The following is a 27,023-nucleotide window of genomic DNA, read 5'->3' on the forward strand; positions in this document are numbered from 1 at the left end:
ACTACTGATTAGCTTTTGTCTAGGCTAATTCCCTGAACAAGCTCAGCATGGCACCCGACAGGCACCGGTGTGAACACAGCGAGTCAAAACATGCAGCTTTAGGAAGGAAAAGGGTGAAACTGCAAGGCACTGACTTCACTTAACTGACACTAGCCCTTTTCCGTAACTGTAAAAGCAATTTCTTTCAGCTGTTCACTTCATTATTCTAACCTCAGAATTCTTTCCCCCTTCACAATCTGTTGAGAACATGAAAGCCAAATCTTTGATGATGGTGGTTAATCTCTAATGATACAAGTGTCAGAAGAAAATGGGATTCATCTCTTTAAGCAATGTAGAGTAGAAGAGCTTACACAAGGTAACAATGGTTGCTTAACAATAGTGGCATTAAAAATCTTCCTTTTTTGGGGCAATCTATTAATGCCTTCCTTTAAAGGCATTTAAAAATCATCTTCCATTCATACTGTCAAGCAATATACCCTTTTCCTGCCTTTCTGCTATGCAGAAAGGACTGTGTTGCACTTGTCTGATCCCTAGCTACTGTTACAACAAAGACATTCATTATATTATTCCTAAAATAAGATATGGTGATGTTTTCACTATGAGCATTTGCTAAAATGTTACATTTGCTAAAATATTAAATGCTAAAATAGTGCTGGACAAACATTTTGACTTTTTCATTCTACTCAAAATGATGAGGTAGCAAGCTGGCAAAGGTGAAGCACAGACCAGTCAGCAATGGCCTAAAACTATCAAGCTTTTCCTTCTAAATAATGAATTTTAAACCCAAGGAGCTATTTCATCCACTAATACTCCTTGCGTAAAAAAATTGGGAAAGAATAAAAATCTCAGAAACAAGTAAGCAGTGAAGTCTACCCAGAGCTCCAGACATGATGTGCTGCCTTCTCATATATACTCAATCTTAGAAACAAGAAATGAGGCAGGAGGACAGCATGTGAAGTACCTCATCAGGGGCAGAAGTAGTCTAGTGTTCATCACCACATTCATCAGTATCACTTCTTGGAAGAACTCAGTCTCACAGAGGTTGTTCTAACTCCTCTGAGTAAAGTTAAATATGTTGGAAACTACCAGCAGAAACACATACACTATTAATAAGAGCCAAAACTGGAAGCCTCATTAGAGAGAAGCTTGAGTAAGGAGTACATAATTAGTCCCCATTATCTTTAAACTCATTTCCCCTTTCTGTTTAATGCAGATAGCACTTGGAGAAGCTACCAGATTGAAAGCCCCAGAAAGAGACTGCCTACAGAGGCAGTGCAAGTTTCTGCATAGTGCCTAGTCAATATGGCTCACTGAGAGAAATGGCTCCTGCAGATAGTTAGAATCATGGTTTCAAGCCTCATTTGCACAACAAAAACACTCCGGTAACTTAGAACAGGCATCAGCAAAATGCACAGCTGAAGTAGATTAAAAAATAAAATCGGTGTACAAATGAAGGAGTACGTTGTGCAGTGCTGCAGAAAAGCCACGTTTTGCCAAAACCTGCTTGATGTTCTAGATTTTAAAGTTGGGCCATGATTCTGTCATTCCATATTCCACCTAGGTCTTTTTCTGTTCCAGCTATATGTAACATCTTTTTTTTCTCTTCCCGGCAGAGAAACTTCCCTTGTCTCACAGTTCAGTGAATCTTGCTGTAAACAGAACAAGTTTCTATCCTGACAGAAATACAAACCTGTGTTTGCTTTTATTTTTCTTATGGTTATACTAAGGTTCCCAGTTCATTCTGTATTTCACTACTTTTTCAGTGACAGAACCCCAAATGTTCCCAAATATTTCAGTATTATTCCTGACAAGATGCAAATTTTATTCTGTATTTTCTCTCAGCTCCCCACCAAACTATTCCAGAGACAGAGTTCTAAAGCATTATATGCAAGCAGGCCTGGTAGCACTGGACATGGTGAGACATTTGAAAAATCAAACCAGTGAGACTTTTTAAGGCAAATTCCTACTGAGAAAAAGGAACTGCCTAAATACAAGTAACACTAAGCTTCTCAAGATTTGATCTCGTGCTTGAGATATTTGTGCCTGCCATCAAAACTGTGTGGCCCAGAAGAAAGATTACTGAGATAATGAACCATGAAAATAGGGAGGCATACAGTCACAAAGGTATCCATAACTATAGGTAAACAAAAGTCTCATCTGCTTCAAACTGCTTTTGAGGTAGAAGCCACTTTCACATATCTCTAGAGCTAGTTATAGGAGTAGTAGTGCCACTATTAGCTTCTTACCTTCTGAAAAGTAAGCAACATGCTAAGAAAACCTGAATTATTCATTAGCTTCAGAGCTTCAGTCCAAGATGGCTTCACAGATGGGCGCTCTTGATCAGGTGTTACTGAGTCTATTTTTCTTTGGAATAAAAGTAGCACACAATCCATAATTCGCATTATCAAGTGAGGAGGTTTACCCAGTTTGCGAACAGTTGCAATGTCAGAAGGTTTTATTGTCTGAAAAATTTTAAAAGAAAACAATCCATTTATTTAAGCAATCACTTGATTTTAGAGAAAGATGTTTTGGGGAAGGACTGTATACATAATGCAATTGCTGCAGTTTTGCAGGTCATTCAGAAGCAATACTGCAGAAAGTCCTTAAAGGGAATTACTGATTTGTTTTGTTACCTGACAGTAGAGTATGTACTGCCTATCTTACCTCTCCACTTCCTCAGTTTTAACTTTTTTTTCTACAAAGTTTAACAGGTCAGTGCTATTTCTTCAATTTATTTTTTTTTTTCATGTTAGAAGCATAAGCCATATTATTACAAATAACAATCATTAACTACATGCTTGTTCAGGATATCTTTGATTCTGACCTGCAGGGCTGCCTCAGCTTCTTCCAGTGCGGGTCTTGCAGCTTCAAGCTTCTCTTCTGCTGCTGCTTTATCAATGGCAATGTCATCCACAATGGCCTGAGCTTTGTCTTTTACCTTTTGCACCTGCATTTTCACCTTTTCAGCAGCTTGTGCTTTCATAGTTACTTCCAATAAAACTTCATCAGCTTTTTTTGAAGCTACAGCCAAATCTTTCTCCTTAATCACCAACTCTTTGGAGAGCTGATTTACTGAAACCTCAGCTTCCATCAGTTTTGCAAGACCTGTGTTGAACAAATTCCATTTTAGCAAGAGGAAGACATATTGAGTAAAACCTCAGTGAAGCAATCTGGATATGTAACACAAGTCACTCAGATCCATATTTAGGAACCCCACTGAGTGATCAAATTTGTTGAACACCAAAATTAAACTGGGGTAATATCCATTATATCCATTTGCTATTTATTTTTTCCTTTTTTTTTTTTTTTTTTTTTAAATGAGGAAGACTTCAGAATCTGTCACTTGATCATTTGCTTATTTTCTTATATGTGAGAGGGGCACTAAATATTAAACACACATATCGAAAAACATCAGTATTGTGAATGGCATTCTTAAGAATTATGTGTGAAATTTCAGAAATCCGTAAGACCATAAGAAGTACTAGACTGTATAAAACAAAGAGGAAGAACCTGGCACCCTGAGCAGTGCAAATGAAGACACAAGGATACAGGGCTGAGCTTCTAAATTCAACATTACACAATGGTCCAGATGAGATGGGGGTAAGAGAAGCTAAAGATTTTTGAGCAATACAATTCTCCAAAGTTTTTATCAAACAATGAGAAAATCATCAAGAAAAGTTATTAGTATAAATATTCTTACATATAAACCAATGCATCTAAATGTAAATACATCATGCAAATCTTTCTAACCCTCAGAAAAAGAAGCCAGCTATGTGCATTCCAGGCACTCAGTCACCCCCTGCCTATGGAGACCTGTGTACATAGCTCAGTTCTGCAATTGGCAACAGTGGGAGAAGAAGCAATTTAAGTTTACATTCACTTCCAAACACCATTAAGTATTGGAAACTGTTTGTTTACTGTGTATGACCTTGTATGATGCAATATTTTGGAAACTTTATATTTGTTATAACTGTTAAAAAAAATTCTTTGGAGGGACTGAATCTGAACATTCACTTACCTTCCCTCAGATTTATGTTTAGCATGTTTAAATGTGAAAAATAGGATCTCAGTAGTTCCTTGCCATGCATATGTATCAAAGCAGGAGTTTCAGTTATTTTAACTGCTAACTAAAACTACTTAAAAACTCATTGCAATCTGAAACATTCATAAATTTCATTGAAGCAAAACCTCTGCATGTTTTGTAACCACACATGATACAGGTAAAAAAGTCTGCTTCTAAATGAAAGTCAGCTCTCAATTTAAACCCATACTTTTACATTCTTTTACTCAAATTTTTCTCATCCTTTTAAAAACACAGAAGCAAACAACAAAAAGTCAAACAGATTTTACAGTACCTGTTCTCATGCGTTCAGACAAACTTCCAACACTGGCAAACTTCTCTTTGTAAATAGCTTTGTAGCCTCCAATGAAGGACAGGTAAGATTTTGGAGTCACAAATGTTCGTCGCCTATATCGTTCAAAGTACTCAACACATTTTTCAGCTACAATATCTTGAAATGTTCCCATGGTGTTAACAACACTCTGTTTCACCTCGTCTGTACACTCAATATGGTAGGAAACTAAAAAATGCTGTGCAACTGCTACAAGAGCATCTTTAGGCCAGCGCTGGAACCAGTCCATGGTACAGCCTGAAATCAGACCTGGAAATTTGAGTGCACGAGTTCTGAATTTTTCCCCAACAGGGGAAAAACAAAGAACCACATGCAGGTTATTACGAACTCGAGCAAGAAAGTAATGATAAAGATTTTCACCAGTGGGAGTACGCCGTGGGTACTCCTTCTTCATTGCTGGTATCAGGTCTTGTGTGATTTCACCTATTTCATCTCGTGCAAAAAGATTTGAGACTTCACCTGAAGCCAAAACATTGTTCATGTACTCAAGAAAAGATTCATCTCTGATTTCATTGTCTGTGAATATAAAGACAATGCCTTTTCCTTTTTGGCCAGCAGTGTGGTACAAGATTTTCAGATCATCCAAAAGGTTGTTGGTGGCATATGTTCTGGGATAGAGAAGGATTAAAGAAAGAGAGAACAAAAATTACAGACCATTTCAGGAGATATCTATCACCTGGCTTAGCTTCCTTAAGGCAAGAAAAAATCTACATAAGAAATCAATACCATATCTACTGGTTTCATTTTTTTAGTTTTATTTGCTTAGACATTTTCCAAAGTGAATGATCAGTACTATAAATCATGGGAAAGGAGGTGAAATCAACAAAATAATGTGCTAGAAAAAAAAGATGGTAAGAGCAATACTATGTCTAGGGTAATTATAATGCTGCTTTGTATCCCTACAGTTTGCAGATGTAAATTCCTTATTAGAACTTTAGGTTCTAATTAGAATTAGAAGGTTCTAATAAGATTCTAATTAGCTGTAGGTTAATACTGCTGGATTAAGTTGTCAAGTAGGTTCTAAAACCTGTAACCATTACATAAATACAGCTGGATTACCTGTTGAAGATATTGAGAGCAGGTTAAAGGAAATCATTAAGAAACCAGAGAAAAACATAACTGAGGATTTTATTGTGTTATTTGGTTTAACTGAAATCTAGCCCCAGAAATGATGCTTGAACATTATCACTCTGCTGCAAATGAAGACCATGACTGGTTATTTCATTATGCCCCTTATAGCTGATGCACAAAAGCAAGATTCAGATGCAGTCTACACAAATTCAACTACAGATTTCAGATTATGATATACAAAACAAAGTAATGTAAGGTTAATAAAATGGCAGATTTTTCCATTATGTTCTTAGCCAATTAAAGGTGAAATTAAGAACCTCTTTTCTTTAAAATCAGTTTCTTAATTCCAAGAGTCTCTTCAAAGTCATGAGCAATATTTGCATGACCCATTCTTCAGTATTTGAAAACACTACTCTACTTTACTGTTAAATATGCCTACAGAAAGTCTCCCAGTTCACTTCCAGCTCCATCTTACCACTGCTTTATAAATACCCCAATGAAAGCAGTGCGGAACTTGTAAAACAATCTAACTCTTCAGTTTTAATGTGTCAGACAAAGTTATTACAGTGTTGTGTGGTATTCCAATAAGAACATACGAATTTCTCTGCTGAGTCAGAAGAGCAGTCTATCTAGCTCAATACTCTTAATGGGAAATGCTACTTAGAGAGAAAACATGAGCTAACTCATGTTTTCCACTCTTCACTGCTCACTTCTTTCTTCCCCCCTCTATATTCATTGCAATTTCATAAGGAATGTTAGAAGATATGTCCATCTTGTCCTCTCAGTTCCATTTATGAATCCGCTGATATTGTCTTCCTCCACAGCCTCCTGTGGCAAGTTACAAAAGGTTACTATCCACTTTGCAAATATACACTTCCAGCTACCTGCTTTTAGCTTGCTTCCAGTTAGCTTCTGCAAAAGAACCTGTCTTAAGTGACTGAAATATTTATTTGCCTTATTAATGCATTTTGAATCTTGCAAGTCTAGGGACTCTATCGTGTGACTCTACACCTTCTTTCTCTCTTTTTTTGTTTCCACTGTTTCTTCTTTCTGCCTCTGGGATACAGGAAGGGGCAGTGATATGTCTTTCTTTCCCTTTCCTTTCATCAGAAACCTCATAACGTTGTTCAAAGACCTGATATATCTCTCTAAGGAAGATTTCTCAGTGTGTTGAGTAGTTTGCAGAATGAAATACACACTGCCAGCTCTCAGGGCTTACTCCTGCAAACCCTATGTCAAAAAAGAAATAGACGGAAAGCAGTAGTTACAGTCACTGCAAATTTCTACAAATTACTAAATTCCAGCACTATGAACTATTGTCATTGATAGCAGTTGTAATTAATAATACAATTTGGGCACATAAACATCTATAGAAAAAGTTACTATTTGCCCTGGCCATCAGCATTTGCCCACTATGCAGAATATAGCAGCAGATTGTTCCATGTTATATTAGGGCAACATGGTATTTTAGTGGGATATCACACATGTGCATTCCAAACTCAAAATGCTGAAGGAAAGACAGATTTCTTGTTAGTAGCATAAAGGCAGCAAAACAAAGACCCAGGATCTGCTATCTATAGACTCTGTATTTGCACACATTCCTTTGATCAAAAATGGAGTTTACTATGAGGGATAAAGTATTTGTCAGGTTTGCATTGAAGTTATTTGTGAGACATTAATTTCTATGTCAAATTAAGAAGCAAATGTCTATATACACTGCATGGCGTTACCTTGTTAAAGTAATCTGAAAGCTCTCATATCCAGCTATGTATGACGCTAATCTGGTCAGACTCTGTTTTCCAGATCCACCCACACCCACCAACAATGCATTTCCTTGGGGAGTACGAATAATCCGTGATATTTTAATCAAATGGATGATTGCATCCTGTGTATTGAGAGAAAAAGAGATGAAAAGATCTAAAAATAATATAAGGGATATTCAACCAGAAGCACATCACCAAGCAACTGTGTCTCAGCAGCTAGTTGACTTCTCTGGAGACTATGCCAAAGACTTGCATCCTGTACTCATCAAAATCAACAAGAGATTTTTTTCTGACTTCAGTGGGCAGCTGGGGTAGCCCAAGAGAAATGCTCTTGTATCAAGCTCACGAGGAAAAGTCATATGCAGTCTTTGTACTCAGTAGAGCTGAGGGCATGTCCCTTAAGGAGACAGGAGGAAGAGTAGAAAGGATGTGGATTAATACCCTTCACCAACCTTTTAGCTGAGATATTTACAGACTCTCTAAGTAGGCTGCCAAAAGTAAAATACAAGTACACTATAAATATTTCTTATTCAACTGCTGTATTTACCTTAGAGCAAGAATTAATCTAAAATGCACTAAAAATTTACCAAACCACCCAGTCTAAAGCTGAAGAAAACATCATGCATCAACAGACCTTAGAGAAAGAGGTAACTCAGAGATGCAAGATGACATTCGCAACGTGTGCTGTAGAAAGACATGAGTTGTGTTTTGCATTATGCAAAGCAGGAGAAAGAAAAGATGGGGAACTGCAAAGAGATGGAATAATTTGTGGTAGTGAAGGCAGCTGGGAGACAGAAGCATGGTTTTATAGACTTTACTTGTAAGGCTTAGATACAGAGGTAGTCATTCTGAGCTATCTCCAAAATGATTTGATAGAAACATACAAGATCCATGTATCAGGAAGTGCAAAAGACCAGGCACTTTCTGTATTAGTAAAATTACAGACACTAATACCTTGAAAAATACTAAATCCATCTTTGATCCTCTGATGGTTTCATTGTACTGTTGCATGAACATCTGTAATCTTTCAGCCAAATAATCCAAGGATGGGATAGGCTCATAAATTTTAGGAGCCTTCAACTCTGCATCATCAGGTTCATCTCCAGTAGCTTCTGGGACATCACGCAAAAAATCCACAAAGTATGATTCTGTGGAATTATCTTCAAATAGATTCTCACCATGTTCTGCAGAAGCAATCTATAAAAATACATTAAGGATTGCTTTAATAATGAAACACTTCATTGGCCTCTTTCTGTGGCAAATACTGGAACACTATTTGCCTACCTTTCTCATCATGTCTTCAAACCAGTCTTTATCACTTTGGCTGATGAACCTGTCTGCAATAACACGTCTGCATTCATGCTGGAACAAGGCTACCAAAACACTGATGCTCTGGCAGACTTCAGAAGTAACTGTAAGTATTCCTTGCCAAACACGACTGAGGTCTCGTAAATTGAAGATGTAATGAAATTTAGCTGGAGTTGGTAACATCTACAAAATAATGTCATAAGATATATCCAAATAGGTATTAAATAAAAATATTTTCTATATAGTATTAAATGAATATGGAATTTTTCACAAACTTCAAAATCAATATTGCATTAAAGCAGAAATACATGCCTCAGAAATACATGCCTAAGTAATACACGTTTAAGAGGTAGCAGTGAAAATGAAGAAATAACAGTAGCAATGGCCAGCTTTCTAACTTCACATAGATTTCACGAGTTTCTTTGAATCTTACAAGTCCCAGAAACATGCACTGAAGGGTAGCCAAGATAGGTTAAGTTAATGATGGCATTGAAGGCCACAGTAAAAATGTCAGCATTGCTTAACCTGCGGTGTTGCTCCTGCCCTTTCTTCCAGATAATTTCTATCACTCTCTTTTGTCCTTTCCAAGAACATGTGATGAAAGGATGATGAAGAAAAGGAAAAATAGGCGAGGAAAAGCAAAGGAGCAGAAAAATGAGAAAAGAGGATTTGAAAAACTTAGCAAAAGCTACATTTTCTCTATAGGCAGTTGATTAGTGGTAATAAACACCATTTATATTGAATATGCTGACCAATAGTTTCATTAGAACTCTATTTCTCAATGCAAGCCAAGTTTATGCCTACAGTTGAGTTATTTGGAAAATTCTGACCAATATTTTCTGGACTAGAAAGTATAATTTACCAAATCCCTGCCTATCCCTATTTTTCTACTACCCTCCACTTTTTTTTTTTTTTTTTTTTTTTTCATTAGAATATCAAATTTGGAAAATATTTGATATTTGGATTTAATTTTACTCTTAACTTTTCAAGCTTCATTCTACACATAGACTTTATTTTCTATGTCAAAGCAACATTTGCTTAGGAATTGCAGTTAAATGTTTGTACAATCTGTTCTGTTTGAAACAGAAGAAGAAAATATTTAGAATTTGCAAAATAACAGATCTCGTTTGCTTTGAACTGGTTCCCTCTACACCAAATTTGACTTCTTTAATTCAGATCTTTAAAGTTTCTCATAATCCCGAACGCCTTTACAGAAAATTCCTATCTAATTTTAATTTATGCTTATGCCTTTGACATTTTCTCAACCAGAAGACCTCTAAATCTTCCTATCAGCTATCACTACTACATTATAGTCATATCATGTAATTCTTATATTAGCTGTAGAAGGCACTGCATATGATTGTTTTTAGACAGCTAGGTGCTGATAGCAACAAATTCAGAACAGAGGCATCAGCCAGCAGTTATACATCCAGGCCACCACTTCACAATATGACGTATGAGCACACATGACAGTACCAAAGACCTGGGTCTTGTTGCTTTGTCATGGTACAGATGTTTCAAAGGGTTAACATACATATTTTTACCTTTGCTTTTGTTGTTTGCCAAACCTTTCGAGTGGTAGAAACTAAAGCTGAAGCCAGTTTACATATTTCTGCAGGGAAACCTCGTTGTACACAGAAATAACCTTCAGCCATTGTTTGAAATATATTGTCAATGGAAGAACTAGAAGGCAATGTGCAGTTGTAGATGGTGAACTGGCGTTTAAGTCGCTGTGGGATATCGTTCCGACCTCCCCCAGGGTGGATCATAGCAGCCACAAACTGGATGTCAACCACATTTGTGAATTCTCCTGGCTTCTCCAAACTGTAGAAACCTTTCTGTTCCATCAGCTGTCTTACAATCTCATTGGTGATCTAGTTATCGCCAAAAAATAAGAACAAATGGAGCAGTTAAGTGCTTCAGGTTTTCAATTAAAAAACTTTAAAAAAGCCCCAAAGGTGAAAGTGGAAATTTCAAATATAATAAATTAGACAGAAGGAATGACATCTCTTATCTTTCTTACTTTCAGGTATTTTGGTGAACATTTCAGCAATTTATAAAGACATGCCACATAGTACCAAGCACTCTTATGCAGTGGGTTGGCTGCACGCAAGCTTTATGTGATAAGTACTTGGAGGCATAAGGTCAGGCAGGCAACTGGATTTCCATAATATCAATCTAAGAAAATTCAGCACTTTAAAGTTTTGAGCCAGACTGTATATTCAGATTGACACAGGCACTTAAGTGACAAAGAATGGTTAGTTTAGCACAAAGTATAGTCACTTGTACAGAAGCAGTGAGAGAACAGGATTACAGAGCTATACTGGGAACAGGAAAATTACTTTTTCTCAGCAGTAATTTTTTTGAATTTAAGTCAGATTTTCAGAGCACAGGACTATAAATATTCATCAAGACATCTTGCTAGCCTTGGATGTCAACTGTGATGTTAGACTTCACCTAATAATAACTGTACTTTAAAGTCCATAGTAGATGGAAGAAGGAAACAGTCTCTGATTGCTTCTTGGATTTGTATGTTTCCTTTACCAAACTGCTTCTTAGTACAGCTAGTTTAGGAATTCTGCAAGATCTGTATGTAACCAAAATAAAAGGCCTAGAAGCTACAGTGATTGAACCAAGTGGCTTGATGCTGATCCTAATCTTTTGGGACTGACAGCTTATTACTCTCGGCAAAAACTGGCTTAGGGAAATTGGTTTTAGTAGACATATTTGCTCCAGTCCATATTATGATACCTTTTCTCTAATTTTTCCTATTTTTGCGGCCTACAGATCAGTATTTCCATCAGCAGCAATGGTAAGACCACCAATTCCTAAATGTTAACATCTTCCTTTTACCTGATCACCCCATTCATTAATCACAGGCATGTTGATGTCATCAATAAAGACTGTCATTTTCTTCCCTGCCGGAGGACCGTATGTGGTGCCCATTCTTTTGTCTACGTAACTTTCTATGCTCCTTTGGAACATATTTGGCAGAGTTGCAGAAGAAAAGTTTAAGCATTTGGTCAAGTGAACATCAGGATCATACTTGCTTGTGTAATCCTGCAAGATAAACTCATTTTAAGTAAAGTGCACCAGTAACTTCAGATTAATTCAGCCAAAAGGAGACACAGATACTCAGCCGCTTTGCAAAAAACCAGCCATCTACAAAATCTCAGTCCTGCTATTAACTTCAAAATGTCAAAAAGCAGCTTATTTAAGATAAATATACCATCTCTGACCTGAAATTCAACCAAACTCTCAGTTAATGCTTTGCATAAAGTTTCTAAGTATTAAAATTTACAAGCTTTTAACAGACTTTGCTAAGTGTTACAGGAAGTAGACATGTGACAACTGAAGATGCAAATGAACTTTGCATTAGCAATTGTCAGAGTTTATCTAAATTCAAGCTGTTAGTGATGATCTATTACAGCAGTCTTCAAGGAACAAATGAAAAAACAAGTCCTTTCACACATTAACTCTACAGCCATATCTTATAACAAAAGCAGTGTGCAGGAATGGTAGTGCAAAATTAAACCCAGCCGCATTGCATTTACTGACAGTTATCCTCTCTTAATGAAGAAAGGAATCCTTAGGCTTTACGAATGCATACAATTCCCACAGCTGATGAGGATCACCTAAAGAAACAAAGTTCCACTTTTTGTATTTGGCGAGGTCTTGTAATAGCACCAGAAAGAAAAAGATGCAACCCTGGAGTCACACCAAGGTGTATATACACAGCATAGGAAATGTTTTGTTTAGAAAGAGTCTTAGGACATAAAAATAGTACTAGAAATTAAGATTTGGCTCTTCTACAATGATTGGAAAAAATAAATATCATTTAAATGCTTATCTTTATAACAGGGTTGACTAGAAATGTTCCTCGTACCTCATAAAAATAAACCTATATAATTGCTGACTAAGTGATCTAAGAACCACTCCAGTGAGACATATACTCTGTGTGGCAACAGAAAGGAAGATACAGCTAAGCGCTCTCCAAATATTTTTATTAATATTGTTAAACTGTTAATTTTGTAGATACAATGATCTCAGTTTAAGAAAAGGTGCCCTTCAGAAACAGGCTTTTCTCAGACATCACATAAATGACAGTCTACGCATGGGATGTACACGCAGCAGTCCTGTACTTGGTGAGTACTCTTGACAGCTGATGGGTTGACAGCGGCTGGGTGGAGGTCTTGCAGCTGGCCAAGCTGCCACAACTACGAATATGCAACCATTCAGAAAACACACTCATGTTTTATTCATTATGGCTTTTCAGAATCTTTACATGGTAACAATAATATTCCACAGTACATAAGTGAGAACTATCTTTGAAAATCGAGAGGTTATTTAACAAGATTATTTTTGTTAGTTAAACTGTCAGAGGAATTTCAACTCTACCATAACAGCTTCATATTAAAATACCGATTTTTTTGCAATTCATGAATTAATAGTACAGAGTAAAGGTCTTAACACTCCATTGTAAGTTCTTTATTTTGACATATACTGATGCCTGACTCAATGCTGAATATTACTTCAGATTAATTCAGATTACAACCAGGGGTATTCTATATTAAAAGAGTTCTACTTTTTCATCAAACCAGCTGCTTGTATCTGGAAATTTCTTTTCCACAACATGTAGTAAAATAAATTCTATAGAAGGTGAAAGCAGAAGGGAAATGGTTGTGAAGGCAGCTAACTTTCAATCCTAACCTTAAATGCGGTCAAATGTCTGCTGGCATTACACTCCCTTGTGTAAAGAACATACTCTGCTCTATAGAATTGACATGGGGTAAGCGACTCTTAAGAATCAGCTCCAATTATTTTTAGGAACAGGAATGGCAGCAGAAGGCTGCAGGTTGCCAGTATCTGGCCAAAATCCAGTATGCAGAATATCAAGACCACCACCCAGACCCTGCCTCTTCACTCCTCTAAAATAGTTCTCCAGCTGGTGCCAAGAACAGAAGTTGACATTACACCGGCATGCATATTGGCATCAACAGCTACACTGAAAAAGTAGTATTAATGGCTGCTGGCATTGGTACAACTCGCTTGATGTCAGGGCTTAGAAAGAACATGGACAGAGGACTCAAAATGGCTCCAGATTTTAAGAAAGCCAAAGGTCAATTTAGGCCAGTGTTTTTCAGTTATTTTCAGTTTCCAGACCCCTACAAATCCAATGGAAGTACAGCTGCCTGTATAGCAAATTCACCATCCCAACAGTAGATCAGTTTTATTTAGCTACCTCTCATGACCAAAGAATCTCCCAAAAATCACAGACACCATGCTGAAGACCATTACACTTCCATTTTTTCAAATAAGGGATGCCAGTTTTGGTACAACACCTGGGTTTGTTCAGCCTTCCACTTATTGGCTCTTCTGTAGTAAGTTACTAACATTTTAAGTGTCATATGATTAACCTGCAGCATTTTAGAATATGGAAAACATGTATTTGTTAATTTAATAGTAATCCTGTTATTACTTTCTTCTATAGAAAGAACAAGATGTCATTTTCAGTGAAGATATTAAAAGAAGAGATAATAAACACTAAATTTACCCTCCAAAAAATCAGCCTGTGTAAAGAAGAAAGTTCTTAATTTCTCTTAAGTTTGGCTTGAGAAGAATGTCTTTGCAAGAAGAGCATGTGAAAGATCAGTTCACACATGGCACCACTGACAAAGCATGGGGAAGGATCAATATTTTCTTAGCCAAACCTCCAGTTTGACTTCTTAAAAGAAAAGAGAGCATATTAAAGAACGTTCATCGCATGACCTTGTGGCCATGGTTAGCAAAGTGCAAAAGAACCCTTTATGCTAAAATATAGATACTTACGGTGTTTTGCTTGTAGGCCATGTGACTAGTGGCAAAGTACCTCAGTAAGAATGCTACAGCGTAATGTGAAGAAAAATCAAATTACTCTTGCATTTCATTTTAACATTTGTGCCAATGTCAATGATTGTGATACTTTCATACAAACCTATTACATGTTTTTCCATTCCACCTACCTTAATCATGACTGTTTTTGCTGTTCCCTGTTCCCCAATTAGCAGAACAGCTTTTCCTTGCCTCATGATAGTCTGCATTAGAAAGTCTGTTCGGACGCTGTCTACATTTGGAACTAGAATGGAAGTATATTCTGGTACTGAATCTTTAGGATAAATATATTCAGGGACCTGTATAAGAAAGACACAGAAAAAGTTTGAGAATTTCTACCTGCCCACACAATCACTTTGCAGCAGAACACAAAAACAAATGTACTTCATAAAATGTACATTAACAAAAATTTTCTTCCTGAAGACCAAGCGCCCTTTTATAATCAATCAGTCAGTACCTGACCAAGCTTTTCTAAAAGGTTGTTAGACTAATGGGATATTCTCACTCCACTCTTCTCCATTATGTGAAGAAAACTTTTACTTGCTGGTAGTTCTTAAACAGTCAGGCTATAGACAGTAGACAAAGCTGACTCCTGTTTCGCTTCCAAAGCTATTTCAAGTGCATGCCCCTATGCCCCACCAAAGATATTTATGGAAAAAATGAAAAATAAATCTCTCAAAAGATAAACTCCTGAGCATTTGGTAGGCTTAATCTTCCTAACTAAATTATGCATGGGATTAAATAATAAAATAATATGCCTCTTACCAAACACATCTGTATTGTGTACTCATTAAGAAAGATTAGCATGTCGCAGCATACGAACCTTCTTTGCCCAGTGCTCCCACTCGCCACAGGCATTAATACCAAATTCAAACATGGTTTCTTCTCCATTCGCAGCAGGAAGTTCTTTCACTGCAGAGTGCTTCCGTAGGAACAGCTCCATTTTCAGCCTGTCATCCGGTTCCAGAAGAGCTCCAGCTGACCACATTACAGCAAAAACGAACAAGCGAGCAATATGTTCCTCACTGAGCTGCTTCTCATCTCGGTCAGACAATAAACCCTGCAAAGCAGATGCAATATGTAGATACTGACCTCCTAGAACAACCTCCCAAAACAAGTAACAGCATGAGAGAGAGAAATATTGAATGTTATACCTACCTGTAGGAGGTCAATAGCTTGTTTGATGTACATACATTCTAAAATTGGCATTTTTGGTGTCACAGCAGAGAAAACAAAATCTATCACATCCTGAAAAAGAAGGAAAAAAACCCCACAATTCAATGGATCTTTTTACCACTTTCAATGGGATGATTTATTCTTAGATGAGGCCAATTTCTTAATTTCAAATATATTCTAAAATCTATTCCAAACAAAATTTCCTCCCATTTCTGGGATTATAAATATTCAGACTTAGAGCATGAAACTTTGCTCACAATAACCCATCCTCCTGAGTTCCACCTTATTAGAGCAGTGGGTAACATATGCAACAAAGATATACATTATGAGAAAAAACTCACATTAGCATCTTAATCTAGATTAGGGGTCATGGCTATGTAGCCTGAGAAAGAAAACAGTCTGAATATGAGCATACATAAGAGAAGGGAGACTTAGAAAACATTCCTTTTTCTGCTATTTTTTGTTGCCTAGCAAAAGTGACTTCATTTCTGTGTGGAGTTTTTTTGGGGCTTTCCCTCTAAAATGCCTGGTTTGCCCCCAACAGTGCACAGGGTGCTCAAGTGACTGAGAGGGTTGTGGGTACCACAAGGAATGGGTAGAAGTGAGGCACTACAAGCAGTCTGGGAGATTCAAGTCTAAAGACCTTTAAATTTTGGACTTAAATCTGAGATTCAGTTTCTTCATCTGTAAAATGGACTAGATGTCTCACAGGGCACTGCAAATCGTTTAATAATTGATTTGACACAGAATAAAGATATTTCATGAGTCAAAGCAGTCTGTATTTCAAGAGCCTAATTTTCACCAGAACAAGTTTCATGGTACTTAGGATTCCAGTGAGGTTTGTATAATTCTTGTTCTTAACATTTATTAAAAAAAAAAAAAAAAAAAAAAAAAAAAAAAAAAAACCAAAAAACAGGTCCATATATGGTAATATTTTATTATTATGTTAAATATTATTACTGTATTTATTTTATTACTACTATTTTTAAAAGAATACGTGGCTGAAGAAGGATGTAAAATCAAGATACCAATTAGCATTAACTACTTCTTAGGGTATTTTGTTTGGACTGGGATTCTGGAGAAATTAGTTGGGCCATGACAAATACACATTCGCAATCTGCACTTCGCTATTCTTGAATTTAGCATCATATATCCCTTGAAAGAAGGTAGCTATAGATTAGATATGAGGAAAAAGTTCTTCATTATGAGGGTAGTGAGACACTGGCACAGGTTGCCTAGAAAAATCGTGGATGCCCCATCCCTGGAAGTATTCAAAGTCAGGTTGGATGGGGATTTGAGCAATCTTGTCTAGTGGAAGGTGTCCCTGCCCACGGCAGGGGTTGGAACTAGATGATTTTTAAGGTCCCTTCCTATCCAGATGCTTCTATGATAAATTTTGAAGAAGCTGGATCAGGAATTTGCTATCCCATACAAGGAGACTGCAAAATGAAGTCAGATGGTAAAAAGTCATATGAGAAAAGACCCTTTTGCACAGTGTATAGCCACTGTGGAACTCACTGGACTGTAGAATGCTCTTTAGGACAAGAAGTTGGTAGCATACTCAAAAGGTTTAGACAAGCACAAGATCAATTAAATGGAAATTATTAATATTTGTAATATTAATTTGAACATCAGCATTTAAATATGAAAGGTAAGAAACTCTTTGGATTATATATTCAACGCTATGCTCCAGAGTCAATAGCAGCCTTTACCCAAATAAGATTAGGGTGTAATTTAATTTGGAGAGAGGAATAAGTCACATTTAACTTATGCTCTGCTAGTTTTAGGACTTCCCTGAAGTCTCCAGAATAGGTCAAGAAGGGACCCAGCCAGCAGATTTTATTTAAAAAAAAATAATTTAAAACTTACTAGATTTTTCTTTTTTTATTTTAAACAATATATAAACATGCTGAAACTTTTGTTGCTCACATAACATCCATCACTGGTTTAAGCTTCACACTTTGCAGGCAAACTAAGTAACACCACTCAGGTAATTATTTCAATTATCTTGCTCTTTGAAACTCTCAGATAATTACTTCCATCAGCGAAGCAATTCTGATGCTTACGGGTAGCAGCATCATTCACAGAGAAGAAATTGGCAGTTGAGCTTCTAAAAAGAGAATGGAGACTTCATATGGGGATGAGAGCTTACTTGAAATTACTCCTAACCACAAAATGCTGTTGAGAAGAAAGAACTGGGAAAGAGAAGGCAAAAGTGCAACCCTTCAATCACTGTTTTTAAAAACTCCTGTGGAAACAGAAAGGACTCAAAGATAGTCTTCATTCAAAATAAGGTTGTTTTTTGGGGGTTATTTTGGGTGGTGGTTTGGGTTTTTCTTTTTTTCAATTTATCCTCATGTTTTGGGCTACCTTTTGTCTTTCATGTGAAGACTAATGACTTCCATTGAAATTTATAATAAATGTGGAAAGAATAAATATATTCTTTCCACTGATTCACAAATATTATTCTCTGGTGCTTCCCCCTACATTACTGCTACTTGCTGTACCCTCATTAATAATGATTTTATCCAATATGCAAACTTTCAGTGACAAATACTTTTGATTAGCAAAAATGAGGAGTGTTTCTTGTAAGCAGATTGTAATTGCTATAGCAGTTGTCTCACATCTGTTTTGGTTGAATTTAGATTGATTTCAAAAGGTATCTATAGGTACCTTTACTGATTGTCTTTATTTAATATAGTTCCATCTTTAGGCTAATCCTTATTTTCTTCTAAAGATGAGGTATTTGTAAGCTGCTTACATTCATGCTTTTCCTAACACTAGCATCAAATTCACCATGATCTGTATTTGGGGTTTGACTACAGTTGATTCCTCTTATTTCACAAATTTTCTTTTCGAATTCATCCTCTTTTTTTTTTTTTTTTATGTAGGGAAAATAATAACTGTAAAAAGAGCTGTCTGAATACACAAGTAGTGTAACCCTCATCTGTAAAATCACTATTATCACTTCTATTATTTGAGAAGCAAAGATAGCACATTAAAAGTGAAAGAAAACTGACAGCGTGACAGCTTTCATTTACATTTTGATAGTTGCAAATGCAGCCTTCAGCACAGAACTAACTTCATATTTCACTGCATTTTCATCTCTCAGTCTAATAAAATACGTATTTTTCTGGACTTTATTGCTACTGCTTCAGGCTTGGGTATTTTAAATGTTGCTATTATGTTTTCAGAGCAAGTTGTAGCATAAAATATAAATAGAATTGTGGCAAAAAAGCAGTGAATTGACCCACATATACATTACTTTAGAAGCACATTTCAGAATTCATTATCAGAATTGTTTCTCTTGCTGCTGCAGTAAATACTATGTCATATTATGTTTTGGAAGTAGAACAAAATTAATAGCTTGTTAAACATTGCTTTTAAAGTAAATGGGACTGAAATGAAACATATCTGTAAAAAGACATTTGTTAACATTCAAGGCATTCCAAAATTATATTCATCATTGCTTTTAGCATGATTTATAAATAAACTTTCTGAAATATCACTCAAAGTTCAATAAAACCTGCATTTTTAAAATCCAACAGCAATGAAAAATATTACAGGAGAACCTCCTGTGAATTCAACACCCATTCTACAAGTTAACTGTTAGGAGTGAAAGAGTGGGAAAGCAAATTATATAAGGAAGTTGCATTTGTTCCACAGATGTTGGTGAGATCAGAAGATAATGCTGAAAGACTGCAAAGCAATAACTTTCTTTTTAAAATTCCAAATTAAAAAATGAGAATTTCAGTGGAATTGAAAAAATATATTACTGAGATTATGCTTTTAGACCCACTATTGAGTACAACCACCCATAATATTAATGAAATCTCTTTAATGATTCAGTGTGCTAAAGCTAAATGGAGGGGAAAAAACATTTGGAATTCTTCCTTTGGACATATTAATTGAACACAGTTTAGTCAGAGAATGTATCAAAGAGATGCCATCTCAAAAATCTCCCTTGGAACAGAATCATGGATTTTAAAATCAGAAGAGACCATTATAGTCACCTATACTCACCTATACTGAGCTTCAGAATACCACAGAGCACAGAACTACCCTAAATTACAATATTTTAAAAATAATTAATGGACCAAATGCAGCTAAAGTATCTAAGATTTCACCAGAGTGAATCTAGCTTAAATTATTTCTGAATTTACTTCTTTACATTTAAAATAAACAAGGAAGTTTACCCACTCCCTTAAAGTATCCTAAAAAGAATTAAAATTGCAGTAAGAATTACAAGCGAAGAGAATACCTGTATTTTGCCAATATGCATTATAAAATAATCACAGATTTAACAATTCATTGCCAACTAACCTATGCATGGAAAACAAAGCATCGAAATTACTCATCTGTTATATTTTCACCCATTCATTAATGTTAAAGGTAATTTTCTCTCTGTTTCTCCTTTTTTTGTTGTTTTTTTTTTTTAATCCTTCATCCTTATTTTATTGCTCAAACAAAGAGAAGTAAATAATTGAAAAAGCACTTAGGGAGAAAGAATGCTTCATTAGATAGAGAATAAGAAATGCAACTTCTCTTTTTGTCTGAAGTGGCTGAATTAAGTACCTGAAATACAGCATTAAAGCAATTCCACAGGATGTCAGAGTACGTAATTGGTAGTGTTTGCAGCCAAGCCCTTAAAATAGGCTTCCAGTCTAAGACAGAAGAACTCATGAAGACCATCCCATTACGAGAAACTGTTGCAGGAGAGGCATTGTCAATGCTGTGAGGTTCAAAAATAATTTTGCAATTGGGGGACATTGGAATTCGATCTCCATTGGCCAAAGTAAGGGTCTTATTATCATCCAGAACAGAGTTTAGATTTTCAATCCATATTGCATCAACAGGTCCATCCAAAACTATCCAGATATGCTCACCCTAAAATAAGGAGACACACACACATGCAACTTTACATACATACCATTAAGTGATCAGAAATGCACATTTACTTAATCTCATGGAACACACTGATGGATATAACAATGAGTCATAATTTTATGCTGATTAGCTAAATTTTTATAATTTGCTCAGTGATTTTAATCCTTCTTTTGTTATCCTGTGCCACACCAAAAAGGATATTAAGGAATAGTGACAACAATTAATTTACACTGTTCTAAGCTTAAAGATGCCCTTTTCTTTTACAAAAGTACATTAACCAGCCCAGAATCAGGGTGGAAGAAAATATATCCCATTAAGTACAGTCACAGACACACATTTACTCCTTGTGGGATGTTACCTAGGTATTTCACGTAAGGCTTCCCATTTTCCTAGTGAGGACAGAAAGAAACTTCAGGAGATTTGAGTGTTATTAGGATTCTATGAAACATCATCTGCTGGTTTGATAAGAGAACTGGGAAATGCCTATATGTATTTCTTACCAAAGCCTCTTACATTCTGATATAATGTTTATAATCTGATATAATGAAATAGAGATATAGTGACATACAGTGTCAATGACATAAAACCAGACAGGATAAAATCAACTTTCCTCTCCTTATGTCAAAACATGGACATTTCTTGCTTTTGTGTTCAAATAGTAGCACTACCTGCTTACAGAACAGAGCAAAGCCCTTAAAATATTTCCCAGTTCCGGAACTTGAAGTGCTTGGGAAACCTTGTGCTCTCAGAATTATTACACATAATTCTGACTCTTGCATATATTGAGCTAGTCAAACACAAACTACAACTAACTATTTTTTTCCCATTTGATTTTTATAATGGAAGATCTTTAACGTAGATGACACGTAATGAGACCTTATGGAAACAGTATTAAATGTCCTTATTAACTATCATGATACAGTATCCATTACCTTCTTTGCTTTTAAAGTTTTTCTCCATAATGTAGAAAAAATACCGTCTGTCCAGTCATTTGTAGCAACATCAAGGGTACCAAACATCTGGGAAGCTGTGACTGCCTTTGGGTTCATTCTCATCTCTTTATGAGGTGCACCACAATCTGTCATTGCTTTCATCAAAATATTAATGCATTTTGTCTTTCCTGCACCAGTTGGACCTAGAGTCATCATTCCTTAAAACAATATAAACATAGTTTAAAATTAAATGTCAAAATGTCATGCTACCATTTAACGGTTCATTGCATCAATGATCTTTATATTATGTTTATCAAAAGCCAATACAAAAAAAAAATGCTTCTCACTCCACTTAATGCTGACTGGAATGGAATTTAAAAGTATTATTAAAAGGCCTCTATGACATCTGCTCTATTATGATAGTCAAGCCTATGTGGCTTTGTATCCTCCCTCAGGCAGTTCTTTTCCTTTTTCTAATGTTTGCATGCAATGACATTGACATGACTAGTGGCAAACAAAACCAGTAATTTCTAAATGTATTTAACGATAATGAGTAGTTCCCAATGATATAAAAAAATTGAGTGCATCTTTCTGAAACAAAAATAACAAAAATACTTACTTGCATCCATCCATGCTGACATTTTAATATATCTTTCTTAAAAAAAAAAAAAAAGTTAACAGCAACCACACTTTTAATTTCATCATTATATACACATACTGCCTAAGGAAAAGAAGCCATGTTTTCAACAATAATTTGAGCCTACAGTTGATCCTTTTAAGCTGTATTTTCTAAATTACCTACTCAAGAGGCCACGAGTCTGTCCAAAAGCAGATGGGACATTCAAACAAACTTCCAAAGTCATCTAAGGGAGCCAAGTAACTCATATTAACCATAAAGTGGACTGGACAGCATAATACTTATTTGCTTTCAAAAGCTCTAAAACAAAGTATGGAACAAACAATCACAAATACAAGTTACAAACCTAATCCAGAATAGTGCAGACTGCTTGACATTTTCTCTAAAACTAAAAGGAGCTGACTGTTCCCAAAAACATTTGAGCACCCAGACAGTCACTTAGTCATGCAATATGTTGTGTCTGGGGAGATCTAATCCAAGCTCCTCATTGTAATGGATTGCTGATTTCAACAGCAGTTAGACCAAAACTGCTATGCAAAAGGGATTTCAGGATCCATGCACTGAATCTCCATGCATATGTGTGTGTCTGTGTGCATGAGCACTTCATTTGCACATATTGCCTCTATTTCAACCAAGAGAAGTCATGCAGATTTTTCCTGATTACTTGAAATCCCATGGTAGCCTCTCCATAAATCCAATGGTCCATGAGTAGGATAAATTCAAGTCAGGAAAACAGAATATTTTTCCCTTCATGCAGTAACTTGTGTCATCGAAAGGCCCTGAGCATCCAAGTACTAGATCAATTGGAGCTGCATAACCCCTGGGAATAGGAGCAATGTGTGGAGAGAAGAGACATCTAAGCAGAATGCTATAGTGAATCCTGAAAATTTTTGGAGAACAGTGGTCTGTGGTATCTTACAGACCAAATGGTTTCTTCTAACAAAAGGCACATTAAATCACGACTGAATCATTAAAACTTTCATTGTTTCTATACAAATATAGTTGTTATGAACTGATATGCAACACTGAACCCAGCAATCTGGATGTAAATTAAGTCAGCACATCATTAATCAGTTCTTTGGTTTATCAAAATGAACTAAGTATTTGAGGCTTTAAGGCCTCAGACTGTGCAAGGCAAATGAGCATTTCCTTTTATTTGTTCCATTAGTTTAAGCTTACTATTCTCTTATTATGACATGAAAAGGGAGAATAAAAAGGATGTCATCTTCATAAAAATCTTTTCTCCTCTAGTTACATATACTTTATACATTCTCCTTCATATACTGAAAAAAAATCCTTAGTTGTTAGAGGTTAGGGGGTCAGGAACATTTCAAGGTAGTGGGGTTTTTTTGCACTCAGCTATGAAATGTAAATCTGGGCTTACTACTGTCTTTGGCACCCTTCCTAGGACAGGATAAACTTTACTCATTAGCTTTCTGAGCACTGTAAAAATGTATTTTCCTAGAATCATAGAATGGTTGAGGTTGGAAAGGAGCTCTACAGGCCATTTTGTCCAACCCGCCCATGGTCCAGCAAGAGTTTGGCTTATTTATCCTCAGTGTAAATGGCCAGAACTGAATACGAAGAACAACACTTGGAATTATACTGCATGTTTGGTAAGATCTATCAAAATAAAGGTTTGAGAGATTATTTTTTGTAATCTTCTCAGCATCATAATCTCACAGTAAATTTAAACATGAGCTTCACGACTGAACTGTGTCTGAGGGCAACCATTGTTTTCTGAACACCGCACAAAATTGACTGTTTCTGAATTTTAATGTATACTCTACGTTTTAACTTGTCCCATAGAAATTTCAGTCACTGAAGGCCACACTCATATTGCACATAAAAATGCAATACAATAACGCTAAAATCTCGCTATGTGTGCACTGCACACACACACAAAAAGCCACAACAGTTTCCTAGCAAAATATCCACCTAGGCCTTAAAAAAGACATCTGTTCTATTTTAAAATACAAATTTTTTTTGTGAAAATATTCTGCATTCTGTAGGAGATAATATAAAAAACTATTGTTCTATGCAGTCTCAAACCCTCATCTAGCATGCTAACCATGTCGGACTCGTTGAGTTTCATACAGCTGAATGAGTTTAAGTATCCATGGTGGATGATGAATAAGCCCAGCTTTCTCTGCTTGTTTCTGGATGGCTGACTGTAGTTCAGGATACCCAGCTTTATCCAGAGTAATTCCAGGGAATAAGTCATTAATAAGACTCATAAATAAGGGTTCATCTTCATCTACCTGTCAAGGATAAAGTAGGGGGAAATACATTATTTATCCACTGAAATAATTATTACGGTTGTAAACAATCTTCAAGAATACACCACTTAAAATATTGCAGTAGAAAAATCTAACCCTTTTCCAAAGCACATATTATAATTATGAATCAGTTTTATTAAGTGAATTTCTTACAATGCAATCACAAGTAGTATTTTTTAAAATTAAATACTTCAATCTTACAAAAATATTAACATAGGAGTTTTCTTCAATATATATATCCACACGCATTTCTTCATTTGGCATGTAAGCCAGCAAGATTTATTCAAATCATATTTTGCCTTGGATTTTTTATTATATTTTTCCTTCCACAAATCACTGAAGCATGCCTATAGGTTTGAACATATGTACCAATGTGCTGAATAGATTAACATCAGAAACAGAGTAATTGGTTTCATCACAAAACGGGCTCCCAAGGTAAATACATAGAGTCTAGATGTGCTATAACCTTTCAGTTGCAGCAATAAAAAGGAAGATGAATACTTTAAATAGTAATAACAAAAGAGATTAGACTACACAAGTGGGCGTGAGCTGCTTCCAATTACTTTACTCGTTGCAATTCCTATGATATTCTGAAAAGGCAACAGACTCCCAAGAAATGTATAAATTAAAATTCTGTATTGAGAAGGATCTTTAATAACATTATTAAAACTTGATACAATGTATTTTTCCTTTCTCTCCTTAGGGCATAAAGAAAAAAAATCAAGAGCCAATTAGAGGGCCAGGTTAGGTCCCCTGGGATGTGATGGTATTTCCAATGATTCTTTTCAGCTAATGCTTCTGATGTGCTTTCCTCTCTTTAAAAGACAAATAGTGCTTACACTGTAAGTGCATTCTGTTTCTCCACTCACTGACAGACCATATTAATAACTGTAAAATAACGTATCCAACTGCTGAAGAAAAAGAGCTTTTCAAAGTGCATAATAACTACATTTTAAAATGCAAATAAAGTACTCTTTTGGGAAAATCGCCAGTGTTACAGTACCAGTTTGGAGAGGTTCATGTCCCGCAGAACTCTCATCACTATAGTCTTCTCTGGCTCTTTGGGATTAGACCTTTTCACTGCTCCAAGTGTTCTTAAAACAGACAGAATATTTCTAAGCCCAAAGTCATAGTGAACCTTGAAATAATGCATAAACACAATTGGTACCACAAAGATTAAACACTTTAAAGTCAAGAGAGGGATGAAAATTAAATTTATTAATTAAATTAATGTGCTATTGAACTTTTAAATATGATGAATTTCATAGTTGTTCATCTTTTCAACTAGATTTACAGTTCTGTTGCTATTGCAACCTGAAGATATTTTTCAGTATCATATGTTCATGCCTGCCAAGTGTTCCTTTTGGTGGTAAACTTCGCTTTTACAAGTCATCTCTAATAGAGCTGTATCTTCTATCATTTTCCTAAATTCAAAATTTGCCAGATGCACAAACAGCAAACCACACATCTTCAGACTACCCTGTGTTTTCCTCTTGCACAAGGACTTTAAGTATCTTGATAGATGGTACTGGGATTCATGACTTAAAGGGCCAATCTCTTCGTGATATAAAAAAACATACTGAAATTATTCAGATACTGTTTGTTTTATGTAAGCCTATCTTGTACTTAACAACTTTCTGCTCTGTAGATGGTTTCATGACAACTTGGTTTGGAACAGAAGGATTTACTCCAACATCCATGTGCATCCTAGAGGTGTATCTAACCAACTTTGGACTTAGGGAGGTAAGGGCTGGAATATCTTCCCTTTCCCTACAGGCACAGCTGCATATCTGCAGAGCCATACAGACATATCCAAATAATGTTAGCACTTTTGCCAAATATAAAATTCTGTCTTAGTTACAGTAGATTTGAAAACATAAGCAGATGTTCTGTAATGTTTCCTCTTCAACTGTTGGTGCAATTCCTAGCTAACAGGGTAAAGGTTTTAAATTCTAGTCTCCACTACTGCCAGCTGCTCAGAAAACTTAAGTGGTGAAGATAGACATGGAAGGAGACAATAAAGATATTCTTATATTTGCAGAATATCTGCTCCCTCTGATAGAAATGTTGTTGAAACCAACGGCATAGACTCCTTTTTTACACTCCTTGTTGTGCATTGAGCTTGGCCAGCTTCCAGATGCACAACCACCCACTCACTCACTCCCCCTGCTCAACAGGACAAAGGGAGACAAGAAGATGAAAAGAAAGCTTACAGGTCGATATAAAGACAGAGACATCACTTACCAATTACCATCACAGGCAAAACAGACCTGACTTGGGCAAAATCAATTTAATTTATGACCAATTAGAATATATTTGAATAGTAAGGAACAAAGACAAAAGTAACACACTTTTCCCTCAGCTCCTCCCTTGTCTCCCTCCTTCCTCCCCATTTCCTAGGCTAACAAATTGGAACAATACATTGAGTAAAATTCAGAATTTTCAACAAGAAACAACTTATTGATTAGGTTTGCAGATGATACCAAGCTGCTGAACTAGACCACAACTGGAGTTCAAAATTACCAAGAGAAATTCAAAAAATGACTTAGGCATGGAGAAATTAAATAAAGGAAAGCACAAAATATTACACACATGGAAATAACCAACGGCACAAATAACGCAGACTAACAGCTCTTATTCATTCAGTTGAGAAACAGATCAGGTGCATAAAGCTTTGCAGAAAAATA

At 35.9% G+C, this 27,023-nt stretch overlaps 1 protein-coding gene across 1 annotated transcript in view; it reads right to left on the reverse strand.

Moving 5' to 3' along the window:
• The window catches only part of LOC308217390 (dynein axonemal heavy chain 5-like), a gene marked incomplete at its 3' end in the record, with an annotated part of 156,191 nt that overhangs the window by 71,135 nt on the left and 58,033 nt on the right, over window positions 1–27,023 (reverse strand). Inside the window, exons 40-54 of the mRNA XM_080610449.1 lie at window positions 25,340–25,474; window positions 24,129–24,318; window positions 21,421–21,638; window positions 20,177–20,488; window positions 15,584–15,673; window positions 15,249–15,485; window positions 14,557–14,724; window positions 11,408–11,614; window positions 10,099–10,428; window positions 8,531–8,737; window positions 8,201–8,443; window positions 7,214–7,368; window positions 4,356–5,020; window positions 2,825–3,105; window positions 2,247–2,462 (exon numbers count right to left, since the gene is read on the reverse strand). Coding sequence (XP_080466575.1) covers window positions 2,247–2,462; window positions 2,825–3,105; window positions 4,356–5,020; window positions 7,214–7,368; window positions 8,201–8,443; window positions 8,531–8,737; window positions 10,099–10,428; window positions 11,408–11,614; window positions 14,557–14,724; window positions 15,249–15,485; window positions 15,584–15,673; window positions 20,177–20,488; window positions 21,421–21,638; window positions 24,129–24,318; window positions 25,340–25,474 — 3,654 coding nt within the window. The remainder of the gene's footprint in view (window positions 1–2,246; window positions 2,463–2,824; window positions 3,106–4,355; window positions 5,021–7,213; window positions 7,369–8,200; window positions 8,444–8,530; window positions 8,738–10,098; window positions 10,429–11,407; window positions 11,615–14,556; window positions 14,725–15,248; window positions 15,486–15,583; window positions 15,674–20,176; window positions 20,489–21,420; window positions 21,639–24,128; window positions 24,319–25,339; window positions 25,475–27,023) is intronic.

This window comes from Psittacula echo (genome assembly GCF_963264785.1).
Source record: "Psittacula echo genome assembly, chromosome: 2".
Taxonomy (NCBI): domain Eukaryota; kingdom Metazoa; phylum Chordata; class Aves; order Psittaciformes; family Psittacidae; genus Psittacula; species Psittacula echo.